Source organism: Podarcis bocagei (assembly GCF_964188305.1).
Source record: "Podarcis bocagei genome assembly, chromosome: 13".
Lineage (NCBI taxonomy): Eukaryota > Metazoa > Chordata > Lepidosauria > Squamata > Lacertidae > Podarcis > Podarcis bocagei.
The window spans coordinates 15,155,084-15,174,369 of NC_138138.1; the positions used below are offsets into that span (position 1 = coordinate 15,155,084).

At 48.9% G+C, this 19,286-nt stretch overlaps 1 protein-coding gene and 1 long non-coding RNA gene across 4 annotated transcripts in view; one reads left to right on the top strand and one right to left on the bottom strand.

Moving 5' to 3' along the window:
• The window catches only part of GRN (granulin precursor), a 34,158-nt gene extending 16,652 nt beyond the window's left edge, over window positions 1-17,506 (top strand). For all 3 annotated transcript variants that reach the window (XM_081166256.1, XM_081166257.1, XM_081166255.1), the window contains exons 4-15: window positions 581-665; window positions 841-962; window positions 4,005-4,143; window positions 4,277-4,383; window positions 5,299-5,431; window positions 7,902-7,999; window positions 9,605-9,844; window positions 11,067-11,303; window positions 11,481-11,708; window positions 12,158-12,385; window positions 13,774-14,013; window positions 16,888-17,506. In XM_081166256.1, coding sequence (XP_081022382.1) covers window positions 581-665; window positions 841-962; window positions 4,005-4,143; window positions 4,277-4,383; window positions 5,299-5,431; window positions 7,902-7,999; window positions 9,605-9,844; window positions 11,067-11,303; window positions 11,481-11,708; window positions 12,158-12,385; window positions 13,774-14,013; window positions 16,888-17,034 — 2,004 coding nt within the window. In that variant the 3' untranslated portion in view covers window positions 17,035-17,506. The remainder of the gene's footprint in view (window positions 1-580; window positions 666-840; window positions 963-4,004; window positions 4,144-4,276; window positions 4,384-5,298; window positions 5,432-7,901; window positions 8,000-9,604; window positions 9,845-11,066; window positions 11,304-11,480; window positions 11,709-12,157; window positions 12,386-13,773; window positions 14,014-16,887) is intronic.
• On the bottom strand, window positions 16,618-19,199 carry LOC308571373. The gene is made up of 3 exons (XR_014001336.1): window positions 19,063-19,199; window positions 17,503-17,590; window positions 16,618-16,722 (listed from the first exon to the last, which is right to left on the bottom strand). It is a non-coding gene; the product is annotated as an uncharacterized lncRNA (long non-coding RNA).
• Between the last annotated feature and the right edge of the window lie 87 nt (window positions 19,200-19,286).

The following is a 19,286-nucleotide window of genomic DNA, read 5'->3' on the forward strand; positions in this document are numbered from 1 at the left end:
TGAAATAAATCTCAGAACAGATGTTCTAACACTTAATAGATCTCTGTTTCCATATGTACTGTACTCCCAACTGGGTGGTTAAAAAGGAGAAGAAACATGATTTTCCTATTGAGTATCTCAAAAAGGTATCTGCCAGAGTTTGTGGGTAGGGTGCTTTTTAGTTGTGAAGGCAGCAGAAACCTCTCCGAAATCTCTTCCTGTCCCCAGCCACGACTGCAAGATTTTTCAGTCAATCTCTCCTTTGAGTAGGTGAGCCACCAACCTTCTAAATCAACCTTGTGATCTTCGCTTAACCTGAGCACTGTGGAGCACTGAGCACAGAAAGAGGGGATGGCAACTGACTGTAGTCCTGGAAAGGGATGGAAGGGGAGCATCCCACTGAGTGACTGCAGCCAGCTACATGCCTGCCATGCCTCCCTGTCTAGTTCATGGGCAGACTTGAGTCCGCAACACCTCTCCCTAGAAAATACCCGTCCTGCTGTGGTCCAGGCAAAGGCAGGTTCCTTCTGAGCCTGCAATCACCACCCCCATCTCTTGTGCTGAATGTCTTTTTCCCTGACGTTCGCCTCCTCTCTTACAGGGCATCTCCTGTGCTGGCGGCCACTATTGCTGCCCCCTTGGCTCCCGCTGCAGTCCTGACGGGAAATCCTGCTCTAAGAGTGAAGGTACCTTGGGGCAGGGTGATGGAAAGGAGAGAGGGGTGGTCACAGCCGGAACAATGAACTGCAAAACCTGGCAAGAAGAATTATCTAACTATCCCAGTGGCTTCCTCTGAATGTTTTTCGAAAATCGGCTAGAACTTACTTTTAACATGGATTTTCTGTTGCTTTTGGCTTCTAGCTCCAACTTTTCCTGCCAGAGTCGGTGCTGTTCAGTGTCCAGATGGGGAATCGGAATGCCCAAATGAGTCTACTTGTTGTATGATGCCCGATGGAGTCTGGGGGTGTTGCCCGATGCCCGAGGTATGGGGGCCCGGCAGATGGAATTGTAGAGTTGGGACCCCCAAAGGTCATCTGTTCCAACCCCTGCAATGCCACGATTGCCACGATTGCCTCGTTACATAATTCATGTTCAGAATACCACAACACACACGTAACTGGCTATAAAGTAACATAACATTATCTATAATAAAACTGTAGTTGTCATGTCAAAAATTTGCAAAGCACAGTTATAATAATAATAATAATAATAATAATAATAATAATAATAATAATAATATCTTTATTGTCATTGCCCCCTCTCGGGGACAACGAAATTACTTGGCTGCTCCATCCACCCAGGTAGGGCACACCACACAAAATCAAAACAACTATAAAAACACTAATTAAAACAATACAGTATAATACAGCAAGGAAGATTAGATGACTTTCAAAGTCCGGGCTTCCCATTCAGGGCCGAGATTGCTCTGGAGAAGCTGTTCTTAAGACGGCTCGTTCTTGTCTTCATCGTCCTGTATCTCCGTCCCGATGGCAGGAGCTCGAAGAGACAGTGACCAAGATGCGATGGATCTTTTAAGCTCCTGGTGGCAATAACATAATCATGTTACCGTTAAGCTTCTATATGTTTTTATTGCCGTAAAGTCCAAGGATGGTCCAAAGATTGTCATGTCCAACAATTACAATGTACAGTTCCTGTTGGCAATGCCATTTCACCTTGATATCTTCCTTCTGCATCACTAGCCTATAAAAATCAGTGCCAAAGAAGCTTAATTCTTCAGTCTATAAATGATACAAGCATCTTTCATTTGCATAATTTGTCCTTTTGTGGGTGTTTATATATATATATATATATATATATATATATATATATATATATATATATACACACACAATATTATACACACACACACACACGCACACAAAATTCTTCACTTGCTAGCACTTTGTGTCATTTTTGCTTTCTTGTAATCGCAAATCACACTGAAGGCCTAGCACCCCACTCAGCCACCTTTCTTGCTTCTGAGATTTTAACACGTTTCCTGTGCGCTTTCAACCATATATGTACAGCCCAAGGGACTAGGAACTTGGTTTTAAAGTGAAGAGAGATCTGGATTCCCCACCCAGTGTTCTGTTCTGTTCTGCAGATGCTTCCGCAACTCACAAAACACTTAGTATAAGCAAAAGCTGCAGAGAACAGTGTCCCCCTACCCCCAAAAAATCAAGGTATTAATTGATTTGATGTCTAGCCTTTGGGTGACTAACAATCTGAAAACCCGTCGTAAATTATTAAATCTTTAGCTTGCCTTTTTCCTGACCGCTAAAAGCCAATCTGATGGAAAAGCAGAGGCTTCTGAAAGGCACCTGCAGTTGTCTTGAGACCTTGCGGGTGCCACAGCGCCATGACGGAGCACTTACTGCTGTCTGTCAGAGTAGACAATAGTGGTCGAGATCAGAGGCGGGTGGACTTCAGGCTCCCACGTTCTACTTTGCTATTGATTAGAACCCAAAGATCTGCCAGCCAGAACCAGACGCAAAAGGCCAGCACTTAACAATTAAAGAATTCTGAGCCCAGGAATGTGAGTGGCGGAACCGAACTGCGTCCCAGTCCTTCCACACACACAAAATTCAGTGGTGGCTGGTGCATGTTTGGGACTGGTAGGGCAGGAGACAAGGAGCCCAACAGCAGGTGGCGCCACAGCCAACGCCAAGAGAAGCCAACTCAGTCTCCTTCAGTCACCATCTTGCTCTCTGGCGAGTTCTGCAAGGCAGCATTGGGACTGAGGAGGAGAAAGCAGATAAACCAGAGTTGCCCCCTGGAAAAGTGAGGTTGGGGGGCAGTGCCCCTTCTACCGTAATGAGGCACCCTCCACAGAATACAATCCTCGTCACCTGCCCCAACTTTCTGCGCTTCAGCAGTTGTACTGGGAGTGTAGTTTGGTTGCTGCTGTTATTAAACAACTGAGAATAGGAAATCCTTGTTGATCTTCTTCCAAGTTGCCCCAAGATCCCTCACTCCCTTGGGTCTGACTTGGTTTTAAGTTCTTGTATTGATCAGGAGGTTGTGGAGCAACTTCTGGGCCACACCTTGTACCATTGAGACCAAGTGTGTCTGTGCGGCTTGAATCCCTGAAGATTCCCAGAGGGGAGAGTGGGTCTTACGGGGTAGCAAGACCCATTGGCTAGCTGGGGGGTGGGGAGGAGTCTCTGCAATGCAGCAAGAGAGCAGGTGCACTATAGAACGGCTCCAGGTCGTGCAAAAAGAAAAGAAAAACTCAAAAAGAACCAGGGGGCAAATTCGTGAGAGAATGCAAAAAGCAGAAATGGGTTCTCCAAAGTCCACATCTGTGAGAGTTTCATTATAGCTGAATGCAGTATTATAGCTGGATGTGTTTCAGAACCGAAGCTCCTCCTTAAGTAATTATGCTGGGATGCAACTTGACACCTCTTAAAAAACCTAACTAAATATTTAAAAATGTAAAAAAACCAACAACCCAAGAGAAAGTCATTAACGAACTCAACATCTCAAAGGCACAAGTGCTCTTGAACTTTCTGAAGCCATTGGCAAAAGAGTCTGTGTAATATAGCTGCTAAGAAGCTTGAGGTGGTGCTTCTTGAAGGAAAAATACTGTGTGTGCTGATGTACTTGTGAGCAGATAACTTAGAAATAGGACCAGGTAATTGAGGTGTGTGTGTGAAGCAAGCAGCAAATCAAATCAGGCAGGGATGGGAAAGCCGTGGCTGTTATCCGTGGTCATTGGACTACACCTCCCATCATCCATGCTAGACTAGAAACTTGTTTGGGTATAAAAGGCAATAATAAAAGCGCAATCTTTGGGATACATGATCAGGGTGGCTTACAATTAAATATTGAAAGTACCATGAACCCGTAAGCTAAGAAAAGCAAATATATAACAGCAACATGAAATTATATTGAACGTACCATGAACCCATAAGCTAAGAAAAGCAAATATATAACAGCAACATTAAAATTATAAAAAACAACAACTAGTTGAAATAATGGATTTTGGGCTTGCTGTCACATTCCTCGCCTCTTTCTCTCCCAAGGCATTGTGCTGTGAAGACAAGATCCACTGCTGCCCACACAACACAACTTGCGACCTGCCACACGCGCGGTGCTTTGCAGCCTCCGGGGAGCACCCTCTTCGGAAGAAGTTCCCAGCGACCAGGCGAGCGGTTCTGTTGGGTACGGAACGTGGCGTGAAGGATGGGGTGGACCTGGAGTTGCTGCCCATTCAGTACAGCAGTTCTTCATTCCCCTTCTGACAAGGCAGTGCATCCGACCCCCTTAAATTCCTGTCTCTGAACCTCCTCTGCAGATTCACCTCGGAACAGTCTCTGCCCAGGTAATCAGTCCAGCTGCCCGGATACAGACACCTGCTGCATTCTCCCAACGGGCCAATATGGCTGCTGCCACCTACCCAATGTAAGTATCAAATTCAGAAAGACAACTGGATGGGATTGTGTGGGTTCAGTGGAAGGGGCCAGTGTTGCTAGGCCTGCGGCTCTCGCTAAATTCAAATTGTGGCAGCTCTTTTTTTGACCAACATACAGTGGAACCTTGGTTCTTGAACTCAATCCGTTCCGGAAGTACGTTCAACTCCTGAAATCATTCAAAAACCAAGGCATTGCGGAGTCAATTTGTTCATCAACTAAGCCGTTCGAGAACCATTGGATTTTGGCTGTGGGGGTGAAGCAAGAAACCACCTCCCTCTTTCACTTGCCCACTTCCCTGAGGCTTGTACTCCACTCTAGCGCTGGGCGATGCCTGGTTTTCGACATCGCAATTTATCACAAGCTGAACATTGCGATATACCAATATATCACAATGTCTGAAATATGGATGGAGCGTTGTAGAGGCATTGGCTGGCTTCATGGTTTTCCCCGCACGGTGACTTTTGCACAGAGCATACACACACATCGTGATTCACGATACATTTCCAGGTCAAAAATTATGAAACCAATATCATGATATGGACTTCAAACTGATTTTGGACCATATATTGCCCAGTCTTACTCCACTCCCAGCAACACAGATCCACCAGGGCAGCTTCTTCTGAGGACCTTGACACCCCCTCCACTTGATTCATTTTGGGGGAGCTTTGGGGTGTCTGTTGGTCCTCTTTTCCGTGAAGCCTTACTGCAAATTAGCACTTGTCCACTGGGCTTGCTGCCCATAGCAGCAAGATATGGAAAAGATGCAGCCCTCAAACCAGGAGCATGGGTTGCCATGTTTGGCATGAACTGGTGCCCTCCAGCCCACCCTACGTCCCAAGCTAGGCAGATGCAGGCAGTGCCGTTTTTGATCCGATGCCCACAACCTTTCCTCGCCTCCTGCCAGGCTGTCTGCTGCAGCGACCACCTTCACTGCTGCCCACAGGGCACCAAGTGCGACCTGGAGCACTCGCGATGCACTATGACTCCGCAGAGGTCATGGCCCATCTTGCACCTTGCTGCGGACCTCCGCCAAACAGGTGAGGCAGGACTCGGTGTGTGTGTGTGTGTGGGGGGGGGTATTCTGCAAAGCAGCAAGGGAGGCGAAAATCTGTGCCTGCATGTGTTATGTCGAATGGGGATAGCTAGCATCGTGGTGTCAGAAGTGGTTGGGAGGTGTAGGTCAGCTGCTTCAGTAAGGTACCAGGTTGGCTGCCCAGGATGTAGACTTTGGGAGAGGGGCTGCTGCTTATTGGAGGAGCATCTGCCTTGCAAGCAGAAGGTCCCGGGTTCAATTTCTGGCATCTCCTGCAAGAAGGGCCTTTACACTCACCAGAAGCTCGGCCCTGCCCTCGCCGGTCCTGGAAGGAGCCTTGAAAAAAGTCCCATACACTCAGACTTTGCGCCTCTTCGTTGGGGGAGATAGGAAGCCCAGAGCACTTGTTCTTTAGATGTCCCTTTTATGAAGAGGCACGTAGTTAAGACCATTGATCCCCTACTGGTGAGGCTCGCTGACCTCTCGGAAAAGCAAAAATTCGACCTATTCCTCTTAGGCAAAGATCAGAAGACGACCCGGATGGTCGCCAGATTCTGTGTACAGATCTGTAGGCACAGACCGTCTCCCAACTCAAACTAGTTCGTTAAGAAAATCCCCAAACTCGGTTCTATGGGTAACTCTGGGTCAGCTCGCTGCTGTGGTTTATTGTTGTACATTGTTTTTAAATTTATTGTTGTACATTGTTTCAGTTGTTTGTTTTCCTTCTGTGACTGTACCCCAAGTGTGTTTTATAAGCTGGTCTCCGACCATAATAAATTATCTATCTATCTATCTGGCATCCCCAGGTTAGGCCTGGGACAGACCTGTGTCTGAAACAGTGGCGAGACACTCCCAGTCAGTGTAGACAGTCCTCAGCTAGATGGGCCAATGCTCCAACACGGTGTAATGCAGCTTCCTCTGCTCCTAAGGGAGCAAGACCAAAACCTGATACTCCTCACCCCTCATGCTGCCTTCCCCATACCAGCTAAAGCAACACACTGGGCTTTGGGAAGGAGGCGCAAAGCTCTGGCAGGGTCCTAGAGCCCTCCCATCTCCTTCCTTTTTTTTAAATATAATTTTTATTAACAGGCCAATCAAATCACATTAATTCCAAATCACATTAAATCCAAATTATACAGCCGGATTTTTAAAATTTTCGTTGGGGGTACCCATACTTCAAGTTCTGAAAGGGGTCAAAACATCACTCTTGCTGCTGCCTTGATCAAACAGTTCTATCCAGTTCTGTCCAGATAGTCTTTTTGTTATTTTCTTCATCTTCTTTGTTGTTATCATATATTCCTTTCTTTGTGATCTCTGATAATCTTCACAAGCGGGTGAAAGACAAACATCTCCTGTGTGGGTTTTACACTCTCCAAAAATCATATCACATAAAGGACAGACGCCATTTTCACACCTCCGTTAAAAACATTCCCACAGTCTGACTGTTGATTCACAGGCTTGCGAATCTATATCTCAGAGGGCTCTACCAGGACAAGATAATGTTCCGATAACCATACATTCACATTCCAATGACCCTGGTCCTCCTCCCTCTTGTCCACCTTAGGCAAGCCTGTCTCCAGGGAACTCCATTTTTAACTGCGTCATAAAACTTTCCTTTCATTCCCCAGTATTTCCACCAGTCCTCTCCTCAATCAATAATTCACTCCCACACAGTTCTTAGTCTCCTGCTTGTGATTAATAATAGCAACGATTCTTTTCTCTGTCTGGAGGGGAGGGTTATTGGTACTTACATAAGGCAAAAAAAGAAAAGTTTTTTCCTCCCCTCCCTTTCCGTTTCACTCCAACATACCAATCTCTTGATGTTGATTCTTCACTTGATTTATTTTCACGCCCGTCGCTCCGCTCACAGAGATCCCATTTATCAGCAGCCTTTACTCCCGATCTTCACTTGATGTATGTGCATTAGCTTCTTTCCAATTATATATTTCCAATTAAATATTTCAAGCTAATGCGAACCAGTGCGCTAATTGGAGATAGCGTCAGGAAGAGCCGACTTCACTCGAGGGCTTCGTGCCAAGTGTCCACACCCCCTTCTTTCGAATCCGGGGGTGCATTATGGACACCGCTAGCAAGGCAGGCCCCCCATCCCCTTGGGGGGGGGGCAAGGAAGGCTGCATACTTCCCATAGCAGCCTCTTAATTACCTCGTGTGGGTTGGAGAGATGTTATTGTCAGCCATCTTCCAATGCGTCCCCTGGTGGGCCCCCTCCCATCTCCTTCCTAAAGCTAGGAAAGCACTACTAGGCTTTGGAAAGGAGGCAGGACGCTACTAGGACTCTGCCAGAACACCACACCTCCTTCCCAAAGCCCAGCACCTCACTTACCTGGTCTTGGCAATACAGTGGGGAAGGGGGTTCAGGGGGGAGTCGAATGTTGCCAAGGGCCGCCAAAAGCAGCCTTGAGGTAGGGCATTCTTGGTTCCCATTCTGATGTGCCTCCCTCCCCTTCCTGTAGTCGGTGTTGTCCAGTGCGACGATGAGCACACCTGCCCAGATGGGAACACCTGCTGCCTGCGAAGCCCAGGCGAATGGGGGTGCTGCCCATTGGAGGAGGTAAGAGGAGTGATGGATGAGGGGGCAGGGGTGCAGGTGGTCCCAGGCTCAGTCTCTGGCACCTACGGGGTCCCTTCTGAAATCCCACCGGTCAGTCCTGAACTTGGTGGGCCAAGGCAACTTCCTTTCTTCCTTCTGTGGGGCAAGGGTTTTGACTCATTCAAGTCAGGAAGTGGCCATAGTGGGGGGACAGGACGAATCCTATAGTTTAAGGTTACCAGTTTTCCCCCCAATGAATCCGGGGATGCTTTTCAACTTCCTGCTAAATAGATGGATTTTGTCAGGGGACTGATATGTAAATCCAGGGGCTGTCCCCAAGAAACGGGGACGTCTGGTAACCTTACTATAGTTTTGCCTGTGAAAGGGTACCAGGCCTTGTCCCCGATACCTGCTGTTAAAACCGTGGTTTCCAAAGGGGGCATTACTTCCCCCTGGTGTTGGGGGCACTAAGGGGCAAGGGCGTGGCAGGGAGCGCTGGAGGTGTAAATGACTATCAGACTTGGATGAACCTGATACCCAGTGACACCAGCTTCTCCATTTTTGTTGAACTAATTGAACAAAGTAGTTTTCATTGGATTTTGAACAAATGTGTAGCAAGTGGTTACTGCTTTCAATTTTACTGTGTTGCTTACTATGTTCCTTAGTGAGTAACCGCTATTCTGAATGTTTTTATATGGCAGGGGTAACTGGGAATAATCATCATTATCATTATTTATTATTAATTTATATCCCACCCATCTGGCTGGGTTTCCCCAGCCACTCTGGGCAGCTTACAGCACATAAAAAATTGTGCAACATTAGACATTTTTAAAATTTCTCTATACAGGGCTGCCTTCAGATGTCTTCTAAAAGTCTGGTAGTTGTTTATCTCCTTGATATCTGATGGGAGGGTGTTCCACAGGACAGGCGCCACTACCAAGAAGGCCCTCTGCCTGGATCCCTGTAACCTTACTTCTTGCAGTGAGGGAACCACCAGAAGGCCCTCGGAGCTAGATCTTAGTGTGTGGACTGAAAAATGGGGGTGCAGACGCTCCTTCAGGTATACTAGGCCGAAGCCGTTTAGGGCTTTAAAGGTCAGCACCAACACTTTGAATTGTGCTCAGAAACATTCTGGGAGCCACTGAAGATCCTTTAGGACTAGTTACAGTGGTACATCAGGTTAAGAACTTAATTCGTTCTGGAGGTCTGTTCTTAACCTGAAGCAGTGCTTTAGCCAATGGGGCCTTCCGCTCCCACTGCGCTGCTGGAGCACGATTTCTGTCCTCATCCTGAAGCAAAGTTCTTAACCCGAGGTACTATTTCTGGGTTAGCGGAGTCTGTAACCTGAAGCGTATGCAACCCGAGGTACCACTGTATATGGTCCCAGCGACTGCTCCCAGTCACCAGCCTTGCAGCTGCGTTCTGGATTAGTTGTAGTTTCTGAGTCTCCGTGGGACCCAGGCGGTGGTGGCCTGAAATGTTCAGGAACCTCTATGTCGAAAAGGATCTCTGCTAGCTGGGCTGGTGGGGAGGGTCTTTCTTCCATGGCTAGGTGGCAGCCTCCTTGTGCCCTCTGTGTCAACTGCTCCATGAATGAACCTGAGAACCCTCCATGTCCTTTTCCAGGCTGTCTGCTGCTCAGACCACGTCCACTGCTGCCCAAAGGGCTACACATGCAATGTGGCTGCTGGGACCTGTGACGAAGGCGGCAGAAGCATCCCGTGGCTGGCAAAAGCAGAGCCACACTCCCTGCCTGCGAGCTCTGCGGGCACGGCAGTGCCGTGCGATGCCCACACGGAATGCCCAGAAGGGCACACCTGCTGCCGCCTGTCATCGGGCGCGTGGGGCTGCTGCCCCTTGCCAGAGGTAAGAGGAGGGTGGGGCAGGTCCCATCTCTTCCTCCCTGCCCCGAAAATTGGCGATTCTGCCTGGGCCGGCGAAATCAACACTCACTGCCAAATGCCACAGTGGCCCGTGCGCTCCAAGTGTCTTGGCTGTGGAACGGAAAGGGGGGTAAGTGGGTTCAAGCCTGGCTGCGCTGGGAGTGTCTGACGGCCGGAGTTTTGCTGTCTGTAAAATGGGAACAAGCAGAGCCCATTTGTGGGGAGAACAGTAGATTGCATAATGCCGTTACCCAGCAAGGAGGTGCATCTTGACAACTAGAAACCAGTGGCTTTTGCTCGGTGAAATTCAGTCTCCCCCTCGCCAATCGCATGCACACGAAAGCTCATACCAATAACAAACTTAGATGGTCTCTAAGGTGCTACTGGAAGGAATTTTTTATTTTTGTTTGACTATGGCAGGTCAACACGGCTACCTACCTGTAGCCTGCCCTATGGTTTGTGTTGCAGTCAGTGATATTTCTCGGCCCCTTTCTTTTCTTGGGCTCCTTTCCCTCTCTGCTTTCCCAAGCCTTTTCAGTGTCAAAGCCCAAAGCACCTGGAGAAAGGGGGATATGTGGGGAAGTAAAATATGGGCTGGCAAGTTTTCAGCCTGGCTCTCCCCCCCTGCGTTTCCCATTTAAATTGCTTCTCCCACTTTTTACAGGATGGCAGCAGCTCCCTAACCTGATGCAATCCCATCTAATTTGGTTCTGGCTTTGCATTTGGCAGCTGGGGGTGCCCAGTGATTTGCCAGATTAGTAATAATTTCATTACTTTATCCCGATGGATCGGGAAGGGACTCTTCTGCCCTTACATGCCATCTAGCACTTCGCCTGCACAACTGCTCTGTCCCTGGGGCTTCCAACACATTTGGAAGAAAAATGTGAGGTGTCAAAGCAATGAAGGAAAAACTCATCTGGTCAGGCCCCCCCCCAAGCATATAATGCCGTTCCCCCACCCCATGCATTCTTTTGAAAAACCTACAAAATCAGCCTGTAATTTGAAGGTGAACAGGAGTAGGCTATTCCGTTGATTCCTGTAGCATCGTTGACTTGGGTCTCCAATCAAAATCCCATTGAAGACTTGGTGAGACCAGAGACCCTGCCACCGTTTAGTCAGGGATTGTAAATCCTGTCCCCGATTCCTTCCAGGCTCACGAGTTCCTTCCCGCCCCACCCACCCCCTCTGCTTCCCCCTCCCCCCAGGCCATCTGCTGCAAGGACGGCTCCCACTGCTGCCCCACCAACTACCAGTGCAACTTGTCGGAAGGCACTTGCACGAAGAATGGAGGCAGCATCCCTTGGCTGGAGAAGAAGCCGGCCGTCGTTGGCTTCGCCTCTTTGAGCAGGAACGTGAAATGCAACGAGGAGTTCAGCTGCCTAGATGGGCAGACGTGCTGCATGGTCGGAGCGCTGAGTTGGGCGTGCTGCCCTTTCCCACAGGTATGTCGAGCGGGCGAGTTTATCCCCAAAATGTGTGTGTGTGTGTGTGTGTGTGTGTGTGTGTGTGTGTGATGGTGGCAGCGGTTTCCTTACAGGTAAAGAGTGGTTGATTTGGGGAGCTGCCTATAGGCCCCTGATGAGGGGTGAGTCTTCACCCTTCCTTCCTTTCCTCCGCAGGCCGTCTGCTGCTCTGACCAAAAGAATTGCTGCCCTGGGGGCTACACCTGTGACGTGGAACACGGCTCCTGCGTCCAAAGCAGACGGCCTTCCCGGCAGGTTTCAATGGCTCTCATTCAGCTGAGGGAGGTGAATGACATCAGGTGTGACGACAAGGCGAGCTGCCCAGACGGGAACACCTGCTGCCGGATGCCCTCGGGCGAGTGGGGGTGCTGCCCTTTCCCAGAGGTAAGCTGGGGTGGCAGAAGAGCCCCCAACAAGTTGCTATCAAGTGTGAAACTAAAGTGATGGTGCTGTTCTGTGCAGTTCAAGAAAAACCTCTTTTTAAACAAAGGGGAATCCTTCCGCTGCTGTAATATGCCTTTGTGGCAGGCAATGGTTCCCCATTGGCCAATCCCTGTGTTTTCTTAAGATGCTTCCAGCTGGGAAAACGGTTCCTGGGATTCAGCCCTTGTAGTCATCGTCTCCTAAAGAGCTGGTGCAGCATAAGGGACTGAGCTCTGACCCCAGGGAGTCCCAGATTCAAATCCTGCTCCTCTTTCTCGGCCTCTTGTGAATTCACAATGATGCCCGAGGCCAGTGGTTTTCAGAATTTTTTTTTCCGTTTTGGTCTCTGATCTTTGATGTTAAATCTTGCCAGCTCCTATTCTTGTATCTCTCTCCTGCCCCCCCTGCAGGCTGTCTGTTGCCCAGACCATGTCCACTGCTGCCCCAAAGACTACACTTGCGATCCAGGTCAGAAAACCTGCCAGTCGCCACAGCACTCTCTACCTTGGGCTCCCAAGCATCCTGCCGGTGTGACTCAGAACGGTGGCATCCGGTGCAACGACACAAGCAGCTGCGAAGAAGGGCAGACCTGTTGCAGGGATGTCTCGGGCGGGTGGAGCTGCTGCCAGCTACCCAACGTGAGTGCAGCCGGGGCTTTGCACAAACTTAACATGGGTGGCGCTGTGGGTTAAACCACAGAGCCTAGGACTTGCCGATCAGAAGGTCAGCCATTTGAATCCCCGCGACGGGGTGAGCTCCCGTTGCTCGGTCCCAGCTCCTGCCAACCTAGCAGTTTGAAAGCACCTCAAAGTGCAAGTAGCTAAATAGGTACTGCACTGGCGGGAAGGTAAATGGCGTTTCCGTGTGCTGCTTTGGTTCGCCAGAAGCGGCTTAGTCATGCTGGCCACATGACCCGGAAGCTGTACACCGGCTCCCTCGGCCAATAAAGCGAGATGAGTGCCGCAACCCCAGAGTCGGTCACAACTGGGCCTAATGGTCAGGGGTCCCTTTACCTTCTGCCCAGGTGCCAGCACAGAACGCTGAAGCGAAAGCATGCCAGGGCACTGGGCGACTGATTGACATGCGGGAGGCAGCCTTGCACTGTGTGATGCTCGAATCGATTCTGATCTATTAGAAAATAGGGCAAGAGCAGGGCAAAGCACAGAAAAAGATAGAGCCGGTGTGGGAGGCAGAGGGTTCAGGGTGCTGGTCAGAGAAGCAGCAGCTTGGTTTCTTCAGGGTGTTGGGTGCTATTCCAGCACCCTTTGTGAACTCTGAGGCATGTGTTAGCTAACCTAAATGCTGTTCTGGGAAAAGCTAGTCCTGGCAGTAAATAAATAAATGTGTGTTTCACTAGCCAAGGGAGATGGCCCCAGCCTCCTCGACTCCTCCTCGCCCCCCCCCCCCCAGTAACCTGAGAACACGCCCAAGCTAGTGAGAGCCAGTGTGGTGTAGTGGTTAAGAGTGGTAGACTCATAATCTGGTGAACCGGGTTCGCTTCCCCGCTCCTCCACATCCAGCTGCTGGGTGACCTTGGGCCAGTCACACTTCTCTGAAGTCTCTCAGCCTCACTCACCTCACAAAGTGTTTGTTGTGGGGGAAGAAGGGAAAGGAGAATGTTAGCCGCTTTAGACTCCTTTGGATAGTGATAAAGCGGGATATCAGATCCAAACTCTTCTTCTTCTTCAACAACGCTGTCTCCACAGCTTTTAAGGTCTAAAAACTTGAGTTTGTGTAAAATGAAAGCGGAGATTTCTCAGGGTGCAAGTAATTCTTAAAAAGAGGCACAAATTTCAGCTTGTCAGCCATTCCTTTTCCCCACCCCCTTGCTTTTGTTTATTGTGCTGCATTTGGCCATGTCTTCTCCACTGGGGAGACGTTGGTTAATAACAGAAACCTGTATCCTTTTTAGCTGTTAAAAGCAAACCCCCTTTCACATGTGGGCAACGCTTTGGCTAGGCCATCGAGTGTTGCGGCATCAGGACAGACCCTGAGGACCAAAGCTTTTCTCTCTCTGCTTCTGCAGGCTATTTGCTGCGAGGATCACAAACACTGCTGCCCTTCGGGCTACACCTGCAACGTGGCAGCTCGGACATGCGAGAAGCAGATCCGGCCCAGGCTCCTGCCTGCAGGCGGTCTGCTGAGTTCCTCGCGCGCCCCCACGTCCGGCCGGGATGTGTCGTGCGGTGATCAGCACTACTGTCACGACCACCAGACCTGCTGCAAGTCCAGCTCAGGCGGATGGGCCTGTTGCCCCTACGACAAGGTCAGTGGCAGTGCTGAGGGGCGGGGTTGGTTGCAGGTTCGAACTGGTTAGCGGGGAGGACTTGTGTGTTTGGCGGGGTGCCAACTGGATAAGATTTTGAGCAGAGGTCACGGGAGGGTGGCTATCTTAGTTTGAAAGATCCTGAGAAGCAGGATCAATGGCTTAAAGGGAGTGAAACACAGAGGTAGAAAGCAGGAGGGGATTGTGGCCATTGCTGGACTATAACTCTCAAGTGTCCTTGACTGATGGCCAGGCAGGTTGGGAATCCCTTGTGTATATATCCCTGGCATCATCAGCCATGTGAGTTTTCTGGGAAATTTCGAACAAAAGAAAAATTCCTGTGCAAATTTATTTTTATTTTACTTGTGCTTACTAAACAAAGCTACAAAAAACCCAAACCGACCACCTTTGAAACAGCCAATATCACATTTCCAATTGGAATCCAATCACTGTTACCAGTGAAGTTATCTACCAGTAGATAAATCGCTGGAAAAATTTGCACTCTGCAGCACCGGTAATGATGTTCATGCATCATGCGATTTGAGTCTTGCCTTGCTTGTTGTTGTTGTGTGGCATTCCTCCCTTCTATCCCCAGGAAGATACTCCTGTTCCGAGGGGAAGGGGGTATTATTTTAGTAATCTCAACAAAATATAAATTAAAATAAATGAGAAAGAAGAAGAAAATAGTCATGCCTTGGAAGTCGAACGGGATCCATTCCAGAAGTCCGTTCGACTTCCAAAATGTTCAGAAATCAAAGCGCGGCTTCTTATTGGCTGCTGGAAGCTCCTGCAGCCAATCAGAAGCCCCGCTGGACGTTCAGCTTCCAAAAATAGTTTGCAAACCAGTACAGTCATTTCCAGGTTTGCAACATTCGGGAGACAAAATGTTCGAGAATTAAGCTGTTTGAAAACCAAGATACGACTGTACATTAAAAAATCCTTTTAAAAAGTAGTTGAAAACAGCAATAAAATATACCATATTTTTCACTCCATAAGACACACTTTTTTCCTCCTAAAAAGTAAGGGGAAATGTCTGTGCATCTTATGGAGCAAATGCACTGGGCGGCAGAGGGATCCCTTGGCTACCACTGCAGTCGTGAGCTGAGGGATACCTCAGTCGGAGCCATGGCGCCCGTCTGTTGCTCACTGTGAAGCCAGCAGAGCAAGAGCCGCTGAGCAGCTATCGTTCTTGCTCTGCTGGCTTCTCAGTGAAGCAGGATGAGAGACGGACGGGAGCAAGCAAAGTGAGAGCCGCTTACATGGCTTCTGTCCCACTTTGCGCAGCTCTCACTTTGCTTGCCCATCCCTCCTCCTGCCTCGCTGTAAAGTATTGGTATTGTTAAGTTAAATGCTGGTCCATAGGAATTTGTTTTGGGTGTAGCAATTTAAAGCTTCACTCCTATGTACACTGATGGCCAAAACAGTTGTGATGTTAAATGCCTGAATGCATTCACTTTAGTTAGCCAGGCTTGAGACTTAGCACCTGAAAGATCTGAAAAAACTGATGCTGATCCCTCAGAATTTGAAATATAGTCTCAGCTGTGGTACAGGGAGCTGTGTCAGCAGCAATGGCAATTCTAGATAGTAATAGATTTTCTATAATAGACTAAAGAGATGGGAGTGTTGTGTTATTAGTAAAGGAAAGTCCTCCAATGCTTTAAATCAAGAAAAGCGAGAGCCGCTTACATGCTCTGCGCAGAATATTTTTTTTTCTTGTTTTCCCCCTCTACAAACTAGGTGTGTCTTAGGGTCAGGTGCGTCTTATGGAGCGAAAAATACGGCAATTAAGACTACAAAACTATAGTATGTTAATCCATGTGTTCCTATGGTTTTGACAAATACAATCCAAATATTAATTTCTCAATGCGTAATCTTCATCTACAGTGGTGCCCCGCGAGACGAAAAACTCACAAAACGAAAGGTTTTTTTGTTTTCGAGTTGCCTCGCAAGACGAATTTCCCTATGGACTTGCTTCGCAAAACGAAGCTCGCCCCGCAAGCTCCAGGGACAGTGGGAAGCGCAGCGCGTCTTCCCCTCTGTCCCCGGACCTCTTTTGAAACAAGGGGCGGCGGGGAGAAGCGATCTTCTCCCCGCAGCCCCAGGTCCAGGGACAGTGGGAAGCGCAGCGCGTCTTCCCCGCTGTCCCCAGACCTCTTTTGAAGCAAGGGGCGGCAGGGAGAAGCGATCTTCTCCCCGCAGCCCCTTGCTTCAAAAGAGGGGACAGAGCGGCGCTTCCCCTCTGTCCCCGGACGGTCTCTATAGGAACGCATTGATTGATTTTCAATGCATTCCTATGGGAAACCGTGCTTCGCAAGACAAAAAACTCGCAAGAAGAAAAAACTTGCGGAACGAATTAATTTCGTCTTGCGAGGCACCACTGTATTTGTACATTGACTACAAGAGTTATTACTTGTCTCTACTGCTGTCTTGTCACGGGGGGTCCCAGTGGAGGCTGGCCCATGAGGGTAAATGGGGCTGCCCCACCAACCTCCTCCTTTCTTACTTACAGCTAATCCAGGGGGTGGCTCTGTACCTGCTTCCCAGTCTCGGTTTTGCCCTTCTAGGACTTGGCCAGGGGAGCAGGATGGGGACTAGACTGAGAATCCATGGACTATTCCTCTTGTTGGCGCGGGGTTGTCGCTCCTCTTTCCGCCAATCTTGATAGGTTTTTCCAAAGCATCAGCCTCCTCGAGGGCTCAAGTAAGGCCTCTTGAGACAGAGCAGAAACATGAATAAACATCCTAGTACCGTCTTTTCAGTGTCTTGCAATCTTTTAAACAGGAAGCAGTCTAGCTTTTCTAAGTCTTGAGTACTCCTTTCCGGCAGGAAGTATCACCCCATCATTTTTGCCTCTCTCTTTGTCTCCCCCTGCAGGGCTCCTGCTGCTCTGACAAACGCCACTGCTGTCCGTCTGGCTTCCGTTGTTCCAGGAGGGGCACTGAATGCATTAAACAGAAGCCACTCCGCTGGGACACGGGTGCCTTCACCCATCGCTCTACCCAAGCACACGCGTTGCTCTGAAGTGCCTTTTCGTGTCTGGGCTCTCCCAATACTTGGCCGCTGGAGCGAGCTCTGCTTTTTTTCAGGGAGGGACATTTGTAAGCGTGTGCAGGAGAGATGGCGACTTCTGCCAGTTTGCTGTTCTGATCATGAAGGGGATTCCTGCTGCCTTGCGCTTGCCCCCTACGTGGATGGAATACTCTCTTCTTTTGAGGCATTGCCAGAGAGAATAAATCCTCTCTCTCCCCCATCCTCCAATGCCCACCAGGGGACCCCTGGCTTCGCTGCCATGCCCCAGTCGTAGCTGCAGCCTGAAAGGCTTGCCATCTTTGGCTTCTTGTCCTGGGCCAAGATTTATGCAAGCTTGGGGGTCTTGCTCTGTCCCTGCAGTCCTCTTTACCAAAATTGTTTTTGATTACTTTTGTGCTGTTTCTTAAAAAAAGAATAAATCTTGACACTGGAGTGGCAGCTGTTTGCTGCTGTGCTTACCAACGATGGGAGTCTACTGTCTCATTTTGGGTTTCTTTGCAGCCGTTGTGTGTGTGTTGCCTTTTTGCCCCTTCTCTCCTTCTGTATCCTGTATAGAAATGAAATAATAATAAACACAGCCAGGATTTGACCCTGAGATCTAGCTTCTCGATAACGGGAGTCCTGCGTCATCGGCCGAAACAATGGCTTTAAAAGCCGGGAATATGCCCCAGAGCATGTCTCTTCTGTTAAATAATGGCAGCGACTATTCTGAGCTACTGGTCAAGATAGGTCTGGTTGCTAGGCCAGGTTCTCAAAAGTGGTTAAAAACCACTGCACTGCGTTCTGTATAGCTAGGGTGAGTGGCCTTTTCTGGCTGACTGTTGGAAGAGTTTTGTGATGCACAAAATCCCACACATTATTCCTTCACTGCAGGGGGCTGGACTACATGACCCTCCGGGTCCCTTTTAACTCTACGGCATCCCTTCCTCTTTGCAGCGATTGCATATTTTACTCTAGGAGGCTTAGTTTGGTCAGAATCGAGTCCACCCTGCCAGAGTTAACACTAAAGACATTACTTCTGGTAAGCTGGGCCACGGTGGCCACCAGAGGGCCATATCTTTTTGTCTCTGGCTTTTTAGATTTGTCTACCCATGTACTATGGGACGTGGGTGGCGCTGTGGGTTAAACCACAGAGCCTAGGGCTTGCCGATCAGAAGGTCAGCGGTTCAAATCACCGCAACAGGGTGAGCTCCCGTTGCTCGGTCGCTGCTCCTGCCAACCTAGCAGTTTAAAAGCACGTCAAAGTGCAAGTAGATAAATAGGTACCGCTCCGGCGGGAAGGTAAATGGCGTTTCCGTGCGCTGCTCTGGTTCGCCAGAAGCGGCTTAGTCATGCTGGCCACATGACCCGGAAGCTGTACGCCAGCTCCCTCGGCCAATAAAGCGAGATGAGCGCCGCAACCCCAGAGTCGGCCACAACTGGACCTAAAGGTCGGCGCACTGAGCAAGAGGAGTGCTGTGGAAGATGTGTGTTCACCAATGCCGTTTCCCACCATCTGCCTATAAGAAACCTCCCTTCTTTAGTGATTACTGAAAAACCCTAAAACCAATCCTTGCAATGTTCCAGTTTGAGCTTACAAATGTTGATTTTCAGCTGACAGAAACTCTGACAAACTTTGATATTGTTCAGTCTTGGGAATGTAAAAATCCCCCAACATTTGCAGAACGACCAAAGAAAAACTTGGGAAACGGTCTTGCAAATAAAGGCAACATAAAACAGAAAAACAATATTTCTCAAAAGATGGTCCATGGTTCTACATTTCTGGAATGACAAAGAGCAGACACCTCACAATATATATTTTCTCTACTTTCCTTCTCTTTTCCTCATCCTTTTGTATCCATATTTTGTCCTCGTTTTATTACTGTGCGTTAATATTAAAATTCAATTAATTTTAAAGTTGGGGAGGTTTCCGTAGCTACGACGCCAGGGATTGAACCTGGAGCCTTCCATATTGCAAAGTGGGCTGTCTTAATCCTGTGCTCTAGCCACCTCTAAACCGGTGAGGTGCGAGTTACCTACTGTATTTAGGAGGTTGGGAATGGTGCTGAAGGAATCTTGATTCGTGAAAAATGGAGCTATGAAAGTGAAGAGGGATGCTTCAGCAAGCACAATTCAAGAAGCATGCCAAAGCAGGTGGGTTGTCAAGGTAACAGTGACTTGCCCACCTTTATGACATCTTTTGCGGCTGCTTTAAAAGTCACCAACCAGAGGTGTCCAGGGTGGGAATGCGGAGGGAGTAAATC